This window comes from Heliangelus exortis, chromosome 1 (genome assembly GCF_036169615.1).
Source record: "Heliangelus exortis chromosome 1, bHelExo1.hap1, whole genome shotgun sequence".
Classification (NCBI taxonomy): Eukaryota; Metazoa; Chordata; class Aves; order Apodiformes; family Trochilidae; genus Heliangelus; species Heliangelus exortis.
The window spans coordinates 21323652-21342213 of NC_092422.1; the positions used below are offsets into that span (position 1 = coordinate 21323652).

An 18562-nucleotide genomic window follows, 5' to 3' on the forward strand; every position below is an offset into this window, starting at 1 on the left:
GGCACTTATTTAAGCATCAAACTCAGGACTGATATGCAGCAGCAGAACCAACTATAAAAGGCAGGAAAGTATTTACCTTCACTCTGCCTTATCTGCCATTACTCAGCATTTTGAATTCATGCACTTTGGTGCTTGCCTTTTTTTTTTTTTTTTTTAAAGCAGAGTTCAAAATTTGCCAAACACCATATCTGCAGATAAAGGCACTGACTGACAATCATTCTGTGCTCTATGTATAGGGAAAGTTGTCTTCATTTCATTTCTTAACAAATAAAAAAAAAACCAAAACAAACAATAAGCCCTGCAGAATTTGAGGGAGATAACTTAAGACTAAAGCAAAATACCCATGTCCTTAAACACTGGTAATTCCTGTTGATTTGTTTTCTTCTTCTGAGATTGCTTCAGATTTAAATTGAAAGCATGCTATTTGAAAAGTAGGAACTTGAAAACTGACAGCTAAATTAAGGCAGTATTTGATAATAAAGTGCTTGGGATTTCAGTGTTGAAAGATCAACAAAAGCATTTCAGTAAAATCATGTGATTCTCAACCAATTATAAGGGTTGAAAGAAAGACTTACATAGCCCTACAACAAAGTTGGTATGAAAACCAGCTTCTCCTAAAACACTAACCTCAGAGCTTGCTTTTTACAATGAGTTAACAGATGCATTTCACAACCCTTCTCCAAATGTTCTTGGAAGAATCTATCAATATGTAATATTTAACTGACTTTTACATCACTTTAATTATCTCGTCCACAGCAAGTCTTCTGGAATAAAACCTTCACATCAGCACAGAGCACACTGGCTTAACTGCAGTAAAGCTACAGACACACAATACCACTGCTCTGAGGCACAGAGACTGGGAGACACTGGAGATGCAACACAGCAGAGCTGGCCAGAGAAATTTCAGCAAGATTTTACTAAAATAAATGTTATTTTTTAAAAAATAACATAACAATCAAATAAAAACCAGTTTTGTTTAAACTTTGTTTCTGTCTGACTGCAGTTTAAACTGTAAGATTTCATCCCCTGCAACCCTGCTGCAGAGATATCTTGTAGAAGAGTATATTAAAGTAAAATTGCATCACACAATATCCATGATTTTTTATAAATAACCTCCTCTTCTCTCACAGATCTTCCAAAAACAAAGGGATTTTTATTAAGTACTCATTATCACTAGTATCACAGGAAGGCTCAAGATTAATTAAGATTTCTCTTCCAGGAAAAGTTGGAGCAGTACAGGAAGAGATGGCACCATTTCAGCCTCTGAACAATGAGGAGGTGCTGAATAAAGAAAGGGGGAAAACACTTAGTTCTGAAAAATACAGTTATGCATTTATACCACAGGATGGATAAATCTTGTTGGACAGTCAAGTATTAATGACTAGTTTTGTACTTCATTTTACAAGTGGAATAGTTCCCTCTTAATGTGAGTTTTCCACATATGACATAAATAACCCTGTGGTACATGCATACTCACAGTGACAAAAAATACAAGATAAATTGTACTTGCTTAAAAGTCCCAAATCTCTATTCAAAAAGAAAACATCAGCTTAGAAGTACCATATTCTTTATAGAGAGATTTTATACTCTTCATAGCCAATTCATGGAAAGACACAACCTGGCTCTAGAGCCCATCCCCACCAAAATCTTACATATTGCCTAATAAAACTTTTTAAGTCCTACTTACCTCCAGCAGTAAGAGCAAGAATCACACATGGTAGATTAATCAAGTGTCAGCGTCAGAGTGCTGGAACAAGAAGTATTCTGCACTTGCACTGTAGCACTACAGAGCTATTTCCCTGGCTATCCCTAAAGCAGGAAAAATAGGCACACAGGGCCCACTTTCATTCCCTTAAGAAGTGGCATGTAGGAGAAAGTTAAAAACAGTCCTGTGATGTCATCCAGTCATCCATGCTTCAACCATCCATTTTACAATAAATTTGAAAAATTAAATTTTTTGAGATCCTTGCTAGTGAAGAATCATTTGAGCCTTTCATTGGACTCCTCTGCTACCCTATTTCAAGCACCTACACTCTTCCCCTGGGCCACCTTCTACAGGACTCCCTTCTTAGTAAGAAGAAACACAATTCTAGGGTGACCATCATGTGGTGCAGGTCGCTGTGCCCTGCTCCTGTCCCCTCCTTCTCCAGGGGACCCCCACTCCTGCTGGGAAAAGCAACTCTGGCCCCATCTTTACCCACTTCTTCTCACTCTCCTTGGAGCCTGTTAGGATGGAGATAGCAGAAATTTGGGGTACCCATGTAAACATCAGCCCTATTCTCACAGGGTGCCCTCATCCCAAAGGGGCTGATTCTGCCATTGCCTACCCTGGGTAGAGGACTGTGGGGAATTTGTCTGGATTAAGCAAATCTGGCTCCAGGAGCTGGCTTGTACCCACAGCCTTCCCAGCACTCTTCTCCCAAGTTACAAGCAACAAAAAAGAGGAAACAGCCTCAGGGGAGGTTTGGATTGGATATTAGGAAAATGGTTTAGATTGGATATTAGGGAGATACAGTCAAACTAGAACGACTCCAGAAAATATTACCATGAACCTTGTGTAACAGGGACAGAAATGCACTTCCTTAGATGTTCACAGGAACAGCTAAACCACCAGATTCCAGCCTCCCAGCCCCAGTGCAGGGCTGAGCTCCAGCAGGGAATTACCTGCAGCACAACCCACACGGAGCAGCCACTGGGAGCAGCTACAGTGTGCACAGGATGCTGTGCCACAGCTCGTCCTGCCTAGCACAGGACACTACAGTCCAACAGTTAAAATCCAGAAAATTAATGCAAGGGAAAACTTAGGAAAGTCCACATTAAGAGAAAGCACACAGCTCAGAGAGACAGCTTTTTAATTCTTCCTATAAACATACCATAATAAAACCTCATCCCTATTTACGTTCTTTAATACATATTGGAAGTTATTAAAATTTTGTGTGATTTTATGTTAATTTCATTATTACTGCATCAGATGGCGTTAGTGAATGGGGATTTATTTGCCCCACTTCAAATCTTTTAATAAAGCCTTCTGAAAGTCTGGGGATTATTGCTAAAAATAGCTCTACAAGTATACAAAATATCAATCACTAAAACATGCAAGTCTAATAAAGTTTGTTTCCATCACAGACCAATAATCCAGCCTGAGAAGCGAGAGTGAGGCTTTCATTAATACACCTCACAGCTGTTATGACGTGCAACTTGTTTGCACAGATTAGAAGTATGTTCATCAAAAGGCAAAATTACATAAATATTCAGATTTAATATGCCCTAAGGAACATGTTGTGCTTTAGATATAACCACAGAAAACTATTCCAAGGATTAAGTTTATTTTGGTGTTCATGTCACTGCCCATACAAATAGGAATTCAATAATTAAAATATAAAACACCTCAATTAGGTATTTCAGGCTTTAAAAGCATACTAAGTCTTATAGTCAGTCCTTTATAGTACAAAAAAGATAAGTATATCTGCAAAATGTTCAGACAGTACTTAATCTTAAAAGAAGTACTGAAAAGGTCTATCATTATAGAATAATTATTTTTATAATATTATAATTCATAATAAAACTTTCCTGAGGCTTACTAGTATATGCTACATATATTCATGTATACTGGTACTAATTTACTTTTAAGAAGAGAATCCTGAATCTATACTCCTAGCTACAAAAGACTTCTGACTAACACTGCACTTCACCATTCTATCAATATTCCATTATTTCTCTATATTAAAAACATATGTAAGATTCCAGAGACAGATCAAGGAGTACCATGTATGTATGTTAAGTACCAGAAACAGATTAGGGTGATGTAGATCTCTGCCAAACCATAAAGCATCTCCATATCGTAATTTCACTGAGGAGATACCAACTAATGATTCTGAATACTGTTCTTTTTTTAGGTGAAACCTATCATTCTTTTCAATCTCTGAAAGAAAAAAACACATATAGTTTCCTCGTGTTTATTTTGAAATTAGGACTACACTTTTATTAAATGCTTGAGAGAATTTCTTATGCAACATGAAACAGTGAGTACTGCATTATGAAGATAACAGAAAAGCTTCCAGAAGAGCTCAGGACCAACCTCCAGAGGGAAGAGGGGAAAAAAAAAAAGAAAAAAAAAAAAGAGAGAGAGAGAGAGAGAGATACCTAAACCTTCATTCCCACCAAAACTGCCTATAGATTCAGAGATTAAAATCCAGATCCTCAGCTGCAGCTAAAGAGCACTCCAGGATAAAAACCACCTTTGTTCCTCAGCAGTGGTCCAAGCCATAAATTAGACTACCCTGAACATAAACCCAGCTCTAAAGAGATGCAAACTGTGACAGTAGGTAGATACCAACACAAACATTTCCAGACTGCATCCCAGTATGTTGAAGATGAAGTATCATCTTAGTACCTACATCCCACTAATGAACAGATTAAATTTTTGGTAGTACAACAAACCTATCAAACTCTGAGGCAGAATCTCTGTTTTTACTTTGCTCAAGGAGCTGCTTGCTTTTGTCTCCATAACAACAATGGTGGAATAAAGTCTCAGCTAAACCATGCCGCAAACTTTCCATTTAACTCTAAACTCAATCTCCCAAATAATTTTAAGCAAAAAACCAAACCAAACTTAGAAATATAATCCTGTTGCTGGCAAGCTATTTTCAAGCAACTTTACAAAAAGAAAAAAATTACAAGATGCTGATAGCAGTGACAGAATTGTGTGATCTACCAAATCTTCACTTTACACAAGTTTATATTTGTGGAAAATACAAAGTACATTTTAAAATCAGATTTCAACACACAAATCTTAGCACAAATCAAAAGATTGCCCTCACTGTGAATGGTTTAGAAGCAGCAAAAAATTTATCCTCTATCAAGGAGCTAAACACAGTGCCTGTTACTGACTGCAAAATACACCAAAATTTCCACAAATACATAAGAGAACTTAGCTGCAACAACAGTATTTCTGCAGAACATGCTTTGGAGGCCCAGCAGACCTACACAAAAGATCTAAACTTCAAGCGTGGCTCTCAAAAAATAAACAGACTAAATAATTTTCTCCTAAATAATTTTCTCTACATTCTTAGAAAGCAACTTTTCTTCACCCCTCAAGTTTCTTTTTGGATACAAAAACCTGTATAGTACTGAAGTGCATAACTCTATTTACAGATCCTCAAGTGATGTCTCAGCAACCGGGTTTTTTTGTGCTTTGTTTTGCTTTTTTTTTAACAAGGAAAAAACAAAACAAAACCAAAACAGTTCTTGCAGGGTGTTGATAATTCATTCTTTTCTTCCCTGAGTATTTCCTCCCTATCACTGCTTGCAACATTTAGTGGTGCATCTGTGAATTTAAATTTCTCTGGAGGTATACCAAGTGAGAAATGTTTCAGTCATTTCTGTAAGATGTTCTGCAACAGACCTATAACAGAAGCTGTCAAAAATTAAAGACAGACTGTCCTCCTGCCAGAATTTACGGAGTAATTTTTAATAATAGCTGAATTTCAAAAGACAGATCTCTAAATCATGGTAAAACTGAGGAACAGTTGGGGTCCCAGTTTAAATTTGACAAGACAACAACCAATGACAAGAATTTCTCATTGACATCCTGCTCATTTTCAACAGCTTCTACAATGACAGCACTGTACTCAGACACATCCCTTTAATTAAAGTTCTGGTGAGCTAAAGTTTACACATGCAAAATTGTGGCAGGGAAGGCTTGCTACTTCAGTAGGCTCAATTAATTGCTGCAAAACCAGAGTCATTGTGGAAAATAGTATTGATCAGCAGCTCTGCCTTTCACCGAAGTTAGAATGAGAAATAACCAAGTTAATGGATCCAATGTTGTACAAAGACTGGAAATAAGCTGTACTATCTCTTTTACATAAAACCACAAGAATGATTAGTCACATTCCAGATATTTCTGGATTTCTGCAAGCTAGAGTAGCACTCACAGGCTGAGTCAGAACTGAGCTCTCCATTCTGCTCAGTATTGCATAAGCATATTGTAGGGACATCACCAAAAGTTTACATTCTGACTTGTAGCGAGAAACAAAGCTGATTGACCCGAAATATGTAACAAGTAAATCCCATGTACTGTGTATACCATGACCATGACTTTCACCATTCACAGGAGCTGTACTTAGAAAGAACTCTGTTAAAAAACAGAAAAGCATGCCCTGAGACATTTTGTTTACAGTATCATACAAGTTTTACTGACTAAGTCTGCTGCAAGAACAGCATTCAGAACGGATCATTTCCTACTAGTCTTAAGACAAACCAAGGAAGAGAGCTGTGGGGCTTGAATGATCTAAAGTCTAAGTTTAGATATGCACAAACAACAGTCACAAGCACCAAGGCAAAACACAGATTACCAGTACCTGAAGTTGTCCCTAATTCCACATCTAAGAGACGCAAGTTGTCCCTATTCAGGTCCTGACTGAGCTCTGCAGTTCCCATGGATGACATCTGGCAACTTTTTGGCATTCAGGGTTCCCGATGCAGAGGTGATCACTTTGCAACGCTCGGATGCTCAGCATTTGTTTCAGTCTCCCAGCCCTGCAGGAACCTGCTCGCAGCTACTGCTGGCTTCCCAGCATTCCCAACAAGGGAGGAGCTAAATGTCCTTCAGTACACATCCCCTCCTGTGTTTCACAGAGTTAGACAGCAAAAGTACAGAGAAACCAATCCAGGTAGCAACAACAGCTGGGGTGGGTGGCAGGAAGGAAGGAACAGTTTATAGTGCCAGCCTACACTGCCATCTGAAGTACAGTGCTGCATCAAGGCCCAGCAGAAATATCAATCTCTGTTTTACCCACAGGTTACAGCTGTTCATGCCTGAAGAAAATGAGATGAAGGACATGCAAATATCGTTTTTGAATATGTTTAATGTGTTAGGATGCTGTGGAATTACCACTGCAGTGTCACACATAAAAATGCCAATCATTACCAAGATATTTCTTCTTGAGTGTTAAACAAACAGGTAAGGTATTTTTTTAATTTGTGTAAGAAAAAGGTGTGAGTGGGTGGTGGAAACGGTAAATAGAGATAATTTTGAAGTACACTCAAATACATACATTGAATATCAGCTTTGACAAGTTTATCTCCGGCCACTGCCGCAGGTAACAGAGAAGGAGGTTCTTCAGCTCCTTGCAAGAAACACTGTAGCATGCTGCAAAGGCTGACTCCATGTACCAGGAGTCAGGAAGGAGCTTCCTTCAGGCTCCTCCTTCTAACACAGATTCCAACAATTCCTTCTCCAAAAAGAAGCAAAAAACCCAGAACAGAACACTGAGGATAATAAAGGTTAAGATAATCCTATCTGTTATAATCAGCAAACAATAGTGAAAATAAAAAGAGAGAAGGAAAAGGTATCTGTATAGAAAAATGCTGTAAGCTATTTTTATCTTAGAATGTAATAAATTAGAACTTTCAACTTGGGAGGTGCAAAAATACAGAGAGATAAATATTATCTTAATTTTATATGTTTTATATTCATTATGAAACAAACTTAAGAGACTAACTTAGGACTGTACACACAAAGGCTACTAGGGATACATTAATTTTCAAAACCAGGAAAAAGGATCTACCAAAGGCAAAGGGAAAATAAGTTAAAGTAGAATAAAAGAGATGCTTGAATTCTTACATTTTGTTCTGATACCTTAAAATGTTATGGGCAAACAAAGTATTTTCTTTCTGTGTTCCAAGCATATTATAATGGATACTGCACTTACTATTCTTTAATGAAAGAGTTGATTAGCCTGAATGACAGAGAAAAAATATTCAGCTGCCATATAACCACCTATTCCTTTTGAGTCCCTCCTGTCTGAATCTCATTCCTGAATGCCAAGATTCCCCTCCCGACATAGCACCAGCTACATATCCACCCCTACCCCCATGCTTTAAAAAAGAAGCTCTTATATATGCTGTTATTAATCACCATTCTATACTAAATTTCCTAGAAAAGAGCACGCACATACACAGTTCTACTCAAGATATTGATACTAACATGGCATAAACTGAACAGGGTTTCTGTTTATTACTCTTCTTCCACCCTTCTAACATCATCCATGTATTCAAGTGTTTTAGACCACTGCTCCATCCTCTCATGTCTGCAAATGTCTCACACCAAACATTCAGTTTTATGAAAAATAACTTCACCACCTCCATACATCTCTTAAGCATAAGCACAGAGATACAAGAGCTGTACATAATAAAGTTCAAAATCTATTTGACAGATTTCAGTATTCTGCTGTTTATCAAATGCAAAAAAAAAACCACACAAAACACAACAACAACAACAAAAAAAAAAAACAAATAACCAACCCTGGGCCAAAAGCATCACTCTTGATTACTACTCAGAGGAAGAAAGAATTTGATATCCTAGAGGATATCACACAAAGAACTGCCCAGGAAGAAAGCACTGGCAGAACCTTCTTGTACCTACATAAAATGCACTGACACAGGGAACAGTGGACACTGCAATACTTTTCAGTCATATGGACTCCTTACTGTGAACTTCTGAAGACCCCTGAGGAATTATATCTGTAAGGAGAAGCATCACAGGCACACAGAAAACAGAGACACAGCTTCCCAGATTCTTGTGTTAGTTCCACTAAAATAAAGGGGATTATTCAATTGAGTAGTAACTTCTGGACTGAGTGTAGAATTTTCATAGCTTGTTTTAAAATAATCAGTGTTTAACACTGACTACAGTGTTTCAACAAATACCAAGCCATTTTCATTTGGTCCACTCAAAAAAACCCCAGTGTAATTAACTCCACAAGTCCATAAAACTCTATTCTTACAAAAGAAATGGAAATAAACCTGCTGTTGTTAGAAACAGCCAAAGTCTAGCTGCTACCAAATGACAAAACTGATAAACTACCTGATGAAATTATTGAACATATTCAGAGATGCCCTATTGCCATCACAATGTGAAAAATTACATAAAATTGAACCCTGGTATAGTCTTCAAGCACTGCCCTATACACGTTTAGTCCTAATTAAGTTAATCTACAAATATACTCAAGTAGAGAGGTCAACGTTAGCAGGTTTCATTCCAGGAGTGGAGTTTTAACCTGTAAGTAGCACACATTGCTAAGGAATAATGCACCACAACCTTACAATACCCGGAATGTGGTGTGTCACTATCCAATTTATTAGTGGAATGCAAATGATAAAGTATTGTTTTAATTATTTAAGAAGTGATGTTGAAATAGTTTGCTGGTAAAATCTGCTGTAATGCTGGAAAGAAAGCAACTAAACACCAGAGAAAAGGAGGCTGGATCAAATTATGCCTACACAAAAGTACATAGCTTGGTGAAGATTTGATAATTTACTATGAATTTTTGCATAGCAGATTCTCCTCAAAGGTGGAACAGGAAGACAAATTAACACATTTTTAAGAAGCACCAATTATTATTATGAGACGGTTAGTTCATGAATCTGACATAAACAGTTTGAAACGTAATTATTATAATACTTAAGTAATTCCTACCAGATTTACTAAGTGGGGAAGAGTCTTTGTATTATGACAGTCCATCACACTGATGGCAACTCCTACAGAAATGGGAAATATTTTTTTTTGTAATTGCAAATTACACAGTGGGTGGATAAGAGAAATGCAAAGGGGAAAATCCTACACTAAATAAAAACATATATAGACAAGGTGACAGCCTGGTAAGTACTCCTCTTTAAAAAACAACCAAATAATTTTTTTTCTTCTGAACAAGCTCCTTCAAATTAAAGAGAATGGTGACAAAAGCAGAACCAAAATGAATTTTCAAACGTTCTTTTGACAATTAACTGTTTTTCATAACTTGAATTTCTACAACACACTCCAAACATTCAGAGAGAAGGTGCAGTGAATAACACAGAAACTCATCAAAACGATCCAAAAGTGGATGAGAATATATTAATTCAGTTATATTCTACCAGCATTGGTAACATCTTCACTAAGTGTTTTTGCAGTGACTCAGTATTTAAACATCACAATATATATAACAAGCTTCTTCCTGATTTGAAGGAACAGAGCATTGCAGGCCTAGCCACCCCTGTCAGTGGTATTCCCAGTACATTGTGCCAAGAGAAGGAAACAGTTTTCATAGAAACAAAGTAGTATTTTACTACTTATCTTAAAATCCATATACTTTGTATAAAATGTCAAACGTCAAACATGACAAGCCTAGTGGCAGCATCACGATTCCCATGCAGGCAGGCAGGACCTAGAAGGAGCGTGGAGGTGGCAGTGAGCTCAGCCCAGGGATAGAGAGGAGTGCTTCAAGTCACTGTCAAGGGACTCCTCCAGGCAATTTAAAAAGTAGCACTAAGAGAGATTTGCATCTAACCCTCCCGGAGATTAAGGAGAGGATTTCTGTGATATAATACAAGATGGACACGTGAGAGTGAGAAGGGGTTCAGTGAGCTCTAACAGACAGAGAGACCCTAAGAAGAAATACATTAAAATTAAAAGTTGAAAGGATTTCAAGTCACTGGCAACAGTCTCCTTATCATCCTTTTCTCCCAGAGGGCAAAACATACTTCTAGTGTTTGAGAAAGGCAGGGAAGAGAGGAAAACAAAGAAAAAAAAAATAGTGAGCTTGAAACTGTTTGATCATCCTCTTTATCTTACTGTTTCTGCCTTTTTGGCAGAATTCACTCACTTTGATTGCAATAGAAAAGCTGCGAAGGAAACACTGGAAAGTAAACAATTAAAAGATACCATTATTTCCATAGCCCGTCTGTCAGACATATACACCAGTAATTGTATGGCACCGGCTCAAACAAGGGCTACTCAGTTTCATTGTTATCACTACCGGGGCAGGTTTTACTCGCAAAACAGAACTTTGTCCCGAAAGAAAAAAATCATGGATAAGCCTGCTGATTTTAGAATAAAATCCCTTTAAAGGTGAACAATTGTGGCAAAATAGCTGAAAACACCCTGCCGTAAGAATAAAGAACTAACATAACAAAACTGCAGCCACAACTTTTTTTTTTTTTTTTTTTTTTCCCCGATTAAGTGATTTATGGAAATATATACAGATGAGGAAAAGTCGTGCTGAAGGCAAGATTACCTAGCAGACCTGCTTCACCCTCACTCCTCATGCCTTGCTACACCTTCCTATTTCAAATGTATTGAGCCGAGTATCCAACGCAGGCTGAAGTACAATCCGCCATAAGAAGTACTAGGAGTGCCCTTGAAAAATGTCCAGATTGCAGCTAGTGCACAAAGGACCTCGCCATGTCAGTAAGTGCATGAGAATTTCTTTCTCGCTCTTGACCAGGCAGCAAGCGATTAACTTCCCATCAGCATCGGGAGACAAAAGCGTCCATAAGAAACAAGTGAAGTTTGAGAGAAGACGAAAATTAAAAAAAAATTAAAAATTTTTAAAAGGGGGACGAGACTAAATTTCATCTGCTATAGTAAGACAAAAATATAAACGGTTGGGGTAAATAATTCAGAATGCTCTTCTTTATCTCTTTTCCCTCCCTCCCCCCCAAAATTCTCGGAGTGCTGAGCAGCAATGCTACCACGAAATAATGAAGAGCAGTCAGATACTGACTGCCATGGGTGAGAGGGCTGACATCCCTCCCGCCTTGCTATACAGAAAGCGACTCTGCAGATTTCCCACTCCGCTACCAAAAGGCAAAGCAGAACCAACATCTGGGTTCACAGATGAACTAACTGGGAACTTTTTGTTCCTTAAATATATAACCGAGATCCTTTTTTTTTTTTTTAATTATTATTGATTTATTCATACACCCCTCTTCTTTCCATCTTCCCTACCAAAACAGGCCGAAATAAACAATATTCCATAATAATGTTGAATAAGACTCATAAGACTTACCATATCAGCTGGAACGCTGCTGGACATTTTGATGTTACCCTAATAGCTTAAAATCAAATTAAAAATAAAAAAAAACTAAAAAAAAAATAAAAACACCAGGAACAGTCCGCTGGAGTTCTTCAAGAAGCAAAACCGGTGTCAATTTCGGAGGCAGCAACTTCCACGTCCCCTGCGAAAAAGAGGTGCCCGATGTGCAGCGGGCCAGGCGGCCGGCTGAGGAGGAGAAATATCCAGGGGCAAGCGGTGCCGGGGCTGTAGCGGAGGAGCCAGCGGGAGACCAGAGATGGCAGCAGATCCCTGTCAGCAGCGGTGCCAGGTAGACCAGGCAGGACTACACCGCCACATGAGCTGCGTGCGGGCTTTTTCCCCCCTCTCTCCCTCTTCCTTCTCTCCCAGCCTTGACAAATGACGACGGGATGATTCACGGGATAATGGTGCGTCCAAGTCACCTCCTCAGTCAGCGCAGACGACCCGGGCGCGCAGGCAGCTGGACGGGCGGGCGGGCGGGCAGGATCTCGCTCCTGCCCTCGGCGGCGGCGGGGCAGGGAAGCGGGAGGGCCGGGGTGGGCCCGGGGCCACTGAGGAGGACGCCGAGCTTCCGATCCCCCTAGGCGGTGTGCGACATTCAACAGGGTCTGCCGGGGAGACGGGCCGGGGAGGGCTGCCTGAGGGGCGGCCGGAGCGGAAAGCCCTCCCCCGCGACACTCCGGCGGCGACGGCACTCGTCGGGTGCCGGGGGGCGTTCAACGGCGGGGGCCTCCCGCAGCTTCAGGTCTCCGCTGGCATCGCCGCCGCCGCCGCCTCCTCAGCCCGCCCTCCCTCCCTCGTCTCGTCCTGCGGTCCGGCGGCTCCGGGCGCCCTGGGCGGCGCGGCAGGGGCGCTCCCGCTCCCCCGCTCTCTCCGGGCTGCCTCGCCCCGCTGCGAGCCGGAGCTGCCGGTTCCTCAGAGCGATCCTCGCCCGTAGCCGCCCCCTGTCATCTTCGGCTCAAACCAACATGGCGTCTGCCGAGCCCAGAGAGGGGACACGGCAGGGGAGAGACGGACCCCCTCCTCTTCCCTCTCCTCCTCCTCTTCCTCCTCCCCCCGGCTCGCTCCCAAGCATCACGCGCTGCCCGCAAAGCACCATGGGGCTTGTAGGCTGCGGGACCCGCCCCGCCCCGCCGCGCCGCAGCCCCGCCCCTGCTCCCCAGCAACCGTTGCTAGGGCGGGGAAGCGGCCCGCAGCTGTGCGGGGTTCCCGGTGCGGGGCCTCCCTCCGCCGGGGCCCCTCGAACCGCCCCGCATGGCCCCAGGGACCCTCGGCATGCCACGCCGCGGGGAGACTCTTGTCCCCGTCCCGCGCTTGCCTGGCAGTGGCGGCGGGCAGGGAGCGAGGGGGCACCGTAAGGTCCCCGGGGCATCACCGGGGCCTTGGCGCCCCTTCCCCAAACCGCGCCTTTTCCCAGGGCGGCTGCAGCTTCCTCAGGGCGGCTGGGCCTCTCTTTGCAGCCCTTTCTCCATGCACGTAGTTCCCACCGTGTGGGCCTGTGCTGTACTCTTGGAAGTCTTCCAACAACAAAAAGCAAAAAACAAAAACAAAAAAACCCCCAAAAACAAACAAACAAACGAAAACAAAAACAAAAACAAAACAAACAAAAAAATAAATTTATTTGACTGTGTTGGGCTCGTTTTGGTGATTTTGCCTTTTGCACCCCGGCCCTCCCGCTTCCCTGCCCCGCCGCCGCCGAGGGCAGGAGCGAGATCCTGCCCACCCGCCCGCCCGTCCAGATCCACAACTCTGGGCCTGTATATAATTTCTTGGTATTTCATATTTATTGCATTGTTTTTGGAGTTTGGAATACCATGTGTGGTTTGGGGTTTTTTAGGTGAATGAAAAAGCTTCTGTTAGATTCATGGTGAAAGTGATGACTTCCAACTTGGAAGCTGCTGGACAAAGGGCATATAGCATGTGAAATGCCCCCTTCAGAAACCATCAGCTGCTGGAAGAGCTTGAAGAACTTCACATTAAGTTATGGCAGTGCCTTTTCTGAAAAGCTGTCTGCAGCAGATATTTTATTCCTTATTCCAGGCTGCTCCTGGCTACCAGTTTCTTTCAACATAAAAGGCTGTGCCTGATCAAAAATGTATCCCACCTCGAAGACACAAAAAAAACCTACACAAGGTGCAGATCTATGGAATTAAGAAGTAGACCTTTTGAAAGTGGAGGTAGCTCAAATGACAGTACTGTAAAACTGTCCAAGAAAAACTGTAATTGAGAAAATTAAGAAGATAGAGCCTTTGACAGATGCAACGCGGTTCCTTCAGGACAGGTCTCAGGTTAAACCACGGGAAATTAAGACAAGAGTTGTTCCTTTTATTACTAGAAGTTGGAGGCTGCCTTTCTGCTCTATGACTCCATGCAGCAAAGGCAACCCCTGGCAAGACACCATCCCTCAGAGAGATTATAATTCTTTTCTTTATATTCTGCTATGAAAGAGCACAAAGCTATTGACTTCAGAAGAAAGATTTGACAGCGAGCAGCCCTGACAGATACTTAGGAGCAGAGCTGAGGGCCAGCAGAAGTGGCCTGTGCCAAGCACTGTACTTGCACATGCATAACTTTGGACATGTTACTTCCTCATCAGCCGAGTTTGCTCAGATGGTACATTTCTCGGAGGCAGTGACTGGGGCATCTGTCCCAAGAGGAAGGGTTGAGAACTGGGGCTACTTGGTCCTGGGAAGAGAGGGCTTGGGGGGGATCTAATATAACTGCAGAGTGGGAGGGAATGAAGAAGATGGAGCCAGGTTGTGCTCCATGATTCCCACTAACAGGACTAGAGGCAATGGAGACCAAAATAAAAACCAGTAAATTCAGTTTGAACATAAGAAAAGACTCATTTTACTGTGTGGGTAACCAGATACTGACACAGGTTGCCTAAAGAGGTTGCGGAGCCTCAGTCTGTGCAGATACTCAAAACCCAACTGAACATCATCATGGACAGGCTGCTCCCCCTGGCCCTGCTTGAGAAGGAGGTAGGAATAGATTACCTCTGGAGGCCCCTTACAACCCAAATGATGCTGTGACTGTGACTGTCTCCAGATAAATGTTTGTTATGGTACCCTATATCATCATCCTCAATCTCAGGCAGATCTTCTAGCCACCAACTGGATAAAAAGGCTTATGCCTGTGGGACTAATAGCATGTTGTTAAAGAATTGCTTACTTTGACTTAAACTGGGTATCCTTGAGAGACAGAGAAAGTGCAAGGGTTCCTCATTTTTTTTCTTTTACGTTTTACAAAACATCCAAATAATAATAGTCATAAATGAGGGGCTGAGGAATGAACCCTGCAGGATATCTCTCCATTCCAAAGAATATGCATTCCTGGGCATATATGAATTTCTGGTTAAATCAGTGACAGGCTGAAAGATTGTAAAAGATCTTGCTGAATAGAGTTAATACTTAGAATGTTATTAATGTGGGCTTTTCCCACATTGAAGAAAACCCAACTTAAACAGGGCAGCTTAAGTTTAAGTAGGCTCTTGAGACCTGCTCCAAGGCCATCCTGCTGACCAGCCCTTCACGCCATGCAGACAGTAGCCCTGTGAAGGTGCCTTGAGGTGATTTCAGGGTAATTAAGGAGGCTCCCTGACCATGCTGTCTCTGCTAGCACTCTTGTAATAGGGTTGGGAGAACAGGCACCATGTCTGCTTTTCAGGCACTGAAACCCTCTGTCCCCTCATGTCAACAGAAATTGGTGGCAGCTCAAAATGGTGGCTGTGGCTGTGCTGTGACAACTGAGGTGCATGGTCCTTCCCACCTCCTCTGCTTCAAGGAGGCAGGGCAGATAGAAGACCTTTGTAACTGTTTACAGCTCACAGGATCAGCAGCTGGCTTAATGTGAGCCAGCAGTGTGTCCAGGTGACCAAGAAAGCCAACTGTACCCTGGCTTATGCTAGAAGCAGTGTGGCCAGCAGGAGAAGGGAAGTGACTGTCTGGCTGTGCTTGGCACTGGTGAGGCTGCAGCTCAAATACAGTGTTCAGTTTTGGGTCCCCCACTACATGAAAGACATCGAAGTGCTGGAGCAAGTCCTGAGAAGAGCAACAAAGCTGGTGAAGGATATGGAGCACAAGTCTTGTAAGGAGCCTGTGAGGGAGGTGGGGTTGTTCAGTCTGCAGAAAAGAAGGCTGAGGGGAGACCTCATCACTCTCTACACCTCCCTGAAAGGAGGGTGTAGCCAGGCGGGGGTCGGTCTCTTTTCCCAGGCAGCCATCAGTAGAACAAAAGGGCATGGACTTAAGCTCTGCCAGGGGAGGTTTAGGTTGGATATTAGGAAGAAATCCTTTAAAGAGAGGGTGATCAGGCATTGGAATGAGCTGCCCAGGGAGGTGGCAGATTCTGCATCCCTGGAGGTTTTTAGGAAGAGACTGAATGTGGCACTCAGTGCCATGGTCTGGGAACCACAGTGGTAGTGGATCAAAGTGGTAGTTGGACTTGATGATCTTAGAGGTCCTTTCCAACCCAGCTGGTTCTATGATTCTGTGATGTGATGTTTAGGAATATGGTTTAGGACTGGATTTGGTAGAGTTAGGTTAATGGTTGAACTCAATTATCCTACTTTTTTTTTTTTCCAACCAGAACAAATCTGTCATTCTGTGATTCTGTTATATGGAAACATCCTTCAGCTCAGCATCAAAAAGTCCATGTACCCAAACAAGTCAGGCAAGTAAGAACACCAACAGGCACAGGCAAACTGGATGAGAGGTCAGTAAGGCAAGCAGACAGCAGCAAGGCACATCCACTGCACTGGAGATGGCTCCTTTAAATTATTTAGATGGATGAGCTCATCTCTGGTGGATAAAGACATCCATAGGATATAACCATAGGACAGAACACAGAAGACATAGAGCCTGAAACAGCATGACTCTATGTTTTTTGCTTTCTTACCTCTGATTAACAATCTGGTAAAAGGAAGGATCATGCATTTTGTGTTGAAGCAGTGGGGTAAAGAAGGAGTCCAGGGACTGTTCTTTCTACTTCATGTATGCACTCTGCTTGGTCAGCTTTCCTGCTGAGTGTTCTGTAAACGGGGTTCAGGTTCTCTTTTTGGCATGGAGCTGTGCTGTCCAAGTGATGGCATGAAGTATTTTTTTTTTATTATTATTATTATTACATATTTGAATCTACAATTATGATGCAGGCCCCAATCTACTGTCTTGGGCACAGTACATGCAAGAACACGTCAGGAGTTTCTGTTTTGAAAAGTTCATAGCACCAGGTTAGCTCTAAGGTTGACATATCACATTTGCATTTTTTTTTTCCAAAGCTTTCAGCCAGGATGACACAACACAAGCTAATGGAGAATCAAGGACAGCTGGTACATGCTGGAGATCATTTAGGATGATTGTGTGCTGGGCAAATGGATAAAAACAGGTGCTGCACGATGTTGCTATTAGACATTTTACTACGAATGATGAAAGGGATAAATTCCCGCCGGATTCATGGAGGTGCAGTCATATATTTGAAATGCTGCATGGTCAAATGCAGAACAGAAAAAGATCCTTTCTCTTTGGCGTGTATTAAGAAAGGATGTTATGATAGTATTAATTTCACACTCATACAGACAGGAAATGAGAGTTGTGGTCAGCAACAGTCGTCTGGAACCAGGGACCCTGCAAAAGCATCACTGTAGGCTGCCTCTGGGATCAGCTTGCAGCTAAACCCTGAGCAAGTGCTACACGCATACACATCTGAAAACAAATCTTTCCCACATCCAAGGATCAAGCAAAAAGAGAAGTGCTGCTTGAGAAAAATGTTACCAACCTAGAAAGCTAAAAAAGCTATTCTGCTTTTGGGACCTAATCCTGTACTCAGATACACAAATCTTATTTCCATTAAGTCTTCCTTGCAGAACTGTCGTGTGAATGTAGCTGTCCAGGTACAAAATCACTTATCATCATTACTTTGGCAATGTATGGAGGAAAATTATGGAGTATGCAACTAATATTTTGCTCCTCACTTGAAAAACATGATCTAGCATCAGTAAATAAGCAGAATTTTGCATCCTGTGGTCCCTTTGAGAAGATTTGTGCCAAGTACCTGTGGGTAGGTTGAGCTGCAGTTTTAGTGTTTTGTGGCCATTAGTACTTGTTGAAACTTGATGCTGTACTGAGACGTGCTTAATAGGAATAAAAGGTCTGTTATTCTAAATCAGATTAGTAGTCCAGCCAATGTGATATCCTGTCTCCAGCAGTGGACAGCATAAAATGCTTTAGAGAAAGACACACAAAGCCCCACACTGGACAATCATGTTATAATCCTCTTATTTGCTAAGTTTCCACTGCTGTCAAGGCTGTTGGAGAGGCTGGTTTATGCCCTGCAGCACAAAACTTCACATCCTTTGTAGCCTTAATGGCAGAATAACCCATCAATAATATGTAGGACTGCTATTTTTCAGAGGAGCTGCACTCTCTCCCAATGGTTATTATTGCTGGGGTTGAAGACCACATCAAACCTATGCACCAAGAGCAACATTAAAAGCTTTCAGCACTGTACTGTGCTCCAGCACTTTGCCTTTGAGGCAGGCTGCAGACATTTTCAGGAGCAGGAACACACCACCATCAAATTTCTTTTAAGGCAAGGACATCCATTGCTTCTGATTTCTCTTCAGGTTTCCAGAGCTGCCTGAGAAGGTGAAAGGCTCCTGAGACAAAGGATTTAATACTCCAGGGTTTGGCTGTGGGACAGATCAG

At 42.0% G+C, this 18562-nt stretch overlaps 1 protein-coding gene across 1 annotated transcript in view; it reads right to left on the reverse strand.

Annotated features, from left to right (window-relative positions):
- UBL3 (ubiquitin like 3) overlaps positions 1-12639 on the reverse strand; it is a 58260-nt gene extending 45621 nt beyond the window's left edge. The window contains exon 1 of the mRNA XM_071736724.1: positions 11832-12639. Coding sequence (XP_071592825.1) covers positions 11832-11858 — 27 coding nt within the window. The 5' untranslated portion in view covers positions 11859-12639. The remainder of the gene's footprint in view (positions 1-11831) is intronic.
- Positions 12640-18562: the final 5923 nt, after the last annotated feature.